This window comes from Ixodes scapularis, unplaced genomic scaffold (genome assembly GCF_016920785.2).
Source record: "Ixodes scapularis isolate PalLabHiFi unplaced genomic scaffold, ASM1692078v2 ptg005017l_1__unscaffolded, whole genome shotgun sequence".
Lineage (NCBI taxonomy): Eukaryota > Metazoa > Arthropoda > Arachnida > Ixodida > Ixodidae > Ixodes > Ixodes scapularis.
In genome coordinates, this window is record NW_024610437.1 from 56,447 (window position 1) to 60,300 (window position 3,854).

The following is a 3,854-nucleotide window of genomic DNA, read 5'->3' on the forward strand; positions in this document are numbered from 1 at the left end:
CAAGACGAGATGCCTGCCGCCGCCATCAACCATCTGGGGGTGCGAAGAAGCGGACGGGAAAAGAAGCGGAATTTGAAACGTCGGTGAGAGGAGAGAGAAGGAAGACGCGAGCAACAGCCACAGCCCGGTGTGGGAACAAGAGAGATCGAAAACGAACGCCACGAAAGACGCCACGCAAAAAGAACTCTTCTGTGTTTAACGAAGCTTAAGTTGTAGATTTAGAATAATAAAAAGTTCGTATTGGGTTAAACCTTGCGGTTGTCATTTTACAACAAAAACTTTCTGGTGCCGAAACCCGGGATTAACCGCCAACGCAACCCCCGAACGAAGAAATGGCAACTCAAGCTACAATCGACCGACTGAGACGCAGAAGAGCAGTGGTCCGAACGTCAGCAACGAAACTCCTGAACGAAATCGATGTTCTGCTGGCCGCGGAAGACACGCATACGGGTGAGCTTCAAGAAAAGTTTGAACTTCTGGTGTCCAGAGAATCAACGTTAAAGGAACTGGACCGTGAGATGGAAGAAGTTGTGGACTGCGAATCGATAGAAGAGGAGATGACAGGCGCGGAAGTTTACCATGAAAGAATCAGCGTAACGAAGACGCGATTGCGAAACAAGCTGACAGAACGTGAACAAGCCGCTGCCAGGTTATCTTTGATGCAGAACACGGCCGTCAAAACTATCGCAAATCAAGGACGGATGACTACGACAGTGAAGCTCCCGAAACTTGAGATAACGAAATTCCAAGGGGACATACGAGCATGGCAAGGATTTTGGAGCCAATTTGACTGCACCATTCACCAGAACGAAGTTCTCTCGGAAATCGACAAGTTCAAGTACCTCAAAAGCTACCTGACCGGAAAAGCTGCTGCGGCAATTGAGGGACTCGCCGTTACTGCCGAGAACTATAAAGTTGCAATCATCCTCCTGAAGGAAAGATTTGGTCAACAGGAGCTGATCATCGAAAGTTATCTGTCACGGCTTCTAGAGATCAAACCAGTCCATGACTCCAGGAACGTCAATGCGCTCAGAGCGTTATACGATGAAGTGGAGACGGGAGTTCGAAGTCTTGACGCCCTGGGGGTTCAATCGGATACCTATGGAACGATGCTCCTTACCGTTCTTCGAAAGGTCGTGCCGGCCGATCTGAGCTTGGAGTACAACCGGAGGTCCGCCTCACGAACAGCGACAGAACACAACGAGCTGAGAGACTTTCTGGACTTCCTGAAAATCGAGATAGAAAGCCGAGAAAGAAGCTTATATGGGTCAGGACATTCCGTGCCACGAACCGAGGATCAAAGAACCTTTCGTGCAAGGAGAGATCAGCAGAGTCGTTATCCTCCTTCTGCGTCTGTACTAACAACAGCAGCAGGCCTGGATGAAAAGAACTGTGTGTTCTGCAAATCAGGTGCTCATCTGACTGCGGACTGCACATCCTCAATGACCAACGACGAACGCAAGCGTGTTCTGAAGGCTGAAAACCGATGTTATCGTTGCACCAAGAAAAACCATCGAGCAAAGGATTGCAGAAGTGCAAAGTGGCTGAAGTGTGCGCAGTGTGCAGGGAGACACGCAAGTGCCATGTGCGACCCGAACTTCAAGCCTCAGCATAAGACTACGGTAAAAGAAATGGCGAACACCGGTGAAACATCAACTTCGGAGGGAACGACACTCCAGTCAACGCTCAAGATAACAAACGGAGAAAGGAACAGTGGAGCGCGAGTACTTCTGCAGACAGCTCAAGCCTGGGCAGAAGGTGAAAGAGAGCGTTGCCGGATTAGACTTCTCATCGACGGAGGAAGTCAGCGGACTTTTATTCGCCAAACCGTTTCCAAGAGGCTTCACCTGAAGGAACTGGGTGAGGAGGACTTGACGATTTTCACGTTTGGAGACGCAGCAACGAAAACGAAATGCAAGCGAGTGGAACTGTGGCTCCGCAGCCAATACGACAGAAGATGCGTAAAAATAGAAGCCCTCGAGGTTCCTCACATCTGCTCAGATGTCATGAACAACCCCTCCGAGGAACTGCGGGGGCTGCCTGACGATATGAACCTCGCGGACGTGGAGCTCTGGGGCAATCCATGCGAGGAGGGAATCAGCCTTCTCATCGGAGCCGATCACTTCTGGGACATTGTGAACGGCGGAGTCAAGCGCTTGGATGGGAAGCTGATGGCAGTCGACACCATCCTCGGGTGGACACTTCAGGGTCCCCTTACCTCTACTTCTGCGACAATCTACTCGTCAACAACTGGAGTGATGAGGGTGACTGTGTCCGATACAAACGACGCGGAAAGTTCGGCTCAGCTCAGATCATTCTGGGAACCTGAGCACATAGGAATAGCTGACAACGTGACGAAGATTTCAGAGACGGAGTTGCTCAGCGAATTCAAGAAATCCGTAAAGTTTGAGAACGAACGGTACCAAGTTTTACTGCCATGCAATGAAGAAGGCTGGCCAAGTCAAGTGGAAAATGCTTGCCAGGTTGCGGACAACAAAGCAGAAGAAAGGAAGGCAATGGTGTTACAAGTAACAGCACCAGCTCTGTTTCCAGTTTTCGACTTCGAAAGGTACAACTCGGCAACCAAGGTGATCCGCGTAACTGCCTGGATCAAACGTTTCGTGAAGAATTGTGCCAAGGCAGCAGACAAACAAAGCGGACCTCTCTCAAGCGAAGAACTGATAGAAGCCGAAACGTATTGGCTTACCATTGCACAAAACGAGACTTTTGTGCCAGAAATCACGAGCTTGCGTGAAGACAAACAAGTTGACAGGAAATCGACTCTCAGGAATTTGAACCCTTTCTTGGACAGCGACGGATTGGTTCGAGTGGGTGGACGATTGCAGCACAGTGACAACAGCGAGAATGTGAAGCACCCAATCGTCCTTACCGCCGATCACCCTTTCACCACCCTTCTCATCGCTGGAGAACACCGTCGGCTGTTCCATGCTGGGGTTCGAGACACGTTAGGACGGCTACGGGAATCCTACTGGATCATCAGAGGACGACAAGCAGTAAAGAAAGTAATTCACAAGTGTTTCGCCTGCCGAAAACGAAGTTGCCTGCCCGCATCCGAGCCAATGGCTCCCTTACCGGCGGACCGAGTCACAAGAAGCGAGCCTTTTAGCATCACGGGAGCAGACTTCGCAGGACCTTTGATCTGCCGTCAACGGAAAGGAAGCAGCAAGTGCTACATCGCTCTATTCACGTGCGCTGTTACACGGGCGGTCCACCTGGAGTTGGTGAGTGACCTCTCCTCCGCCACATTTTTGTTGGCTTTCAAGCGTTTTGTCGCACGACGCGGGATCAGCACGACAGTGTATTCGGACAACGCTTTAACATTCAAACGAACGTCGAAAGACCTTGAACTAATTTTCCGTGCCATCCGGTCTGAAGAAGTGCAGGCATACTTCTCGAATCACAGAATCCGTTGGAAATTTATCGTCGAGAGGGCCGCATGGTGGGGCGGATTTTGGGAAAGAATGGTGCGATCCGTCAAGGTGTCTCTGCGCAAGGTGTTGGGACGCAGCAGCCTGGATTTTGAGGAACTAACGACTGTCCTGGCCGAGGTCGAGGCCGTCATAAATTCTCGCCCTCTGACGTACGTGTACGCAAACGCCGAGGAACCAGAGGTGCTCTCCCCAGCTCACTTCCTAGTGGGGAGGAAACTAACGAGCCTTCCGCCACATCGACTACCAACGGAAGCGCGACCAGCTGGAGATCAGCTTGCTCGAAGATGGAAATACCGCACTGCGGTGGTGAACAATTTCTGGAGACGGTGGCGGCGAGAGTATCTGCTCGAACTAAGGTCAGCGCACCTGGTCAAACCCACTGCCTCATCGGGACTCCAAGTG

General features: G+C 51.2%; 1 protein-coding gene across 1 annotated transcript; it reads left to right on the plus strand.

Annotated features, from left to right (window-relative positions):
• Positions 1-587: 587 nt before the first annotated feature.
• Positions 588-2,828, plus strand: LOC115328884 (the record flags this gene model as incomplete). Its single annotated transcript, XM_042288452.1, has 1 exon — positions 588-2,828. A coding segment is annotated over exon 1 (2,169 nt), but the record flags the coding sequence as incomplete, so codon positions are not given.
• Positions 2,829-3,854: the final 1,026 nt, after the last annotated feature.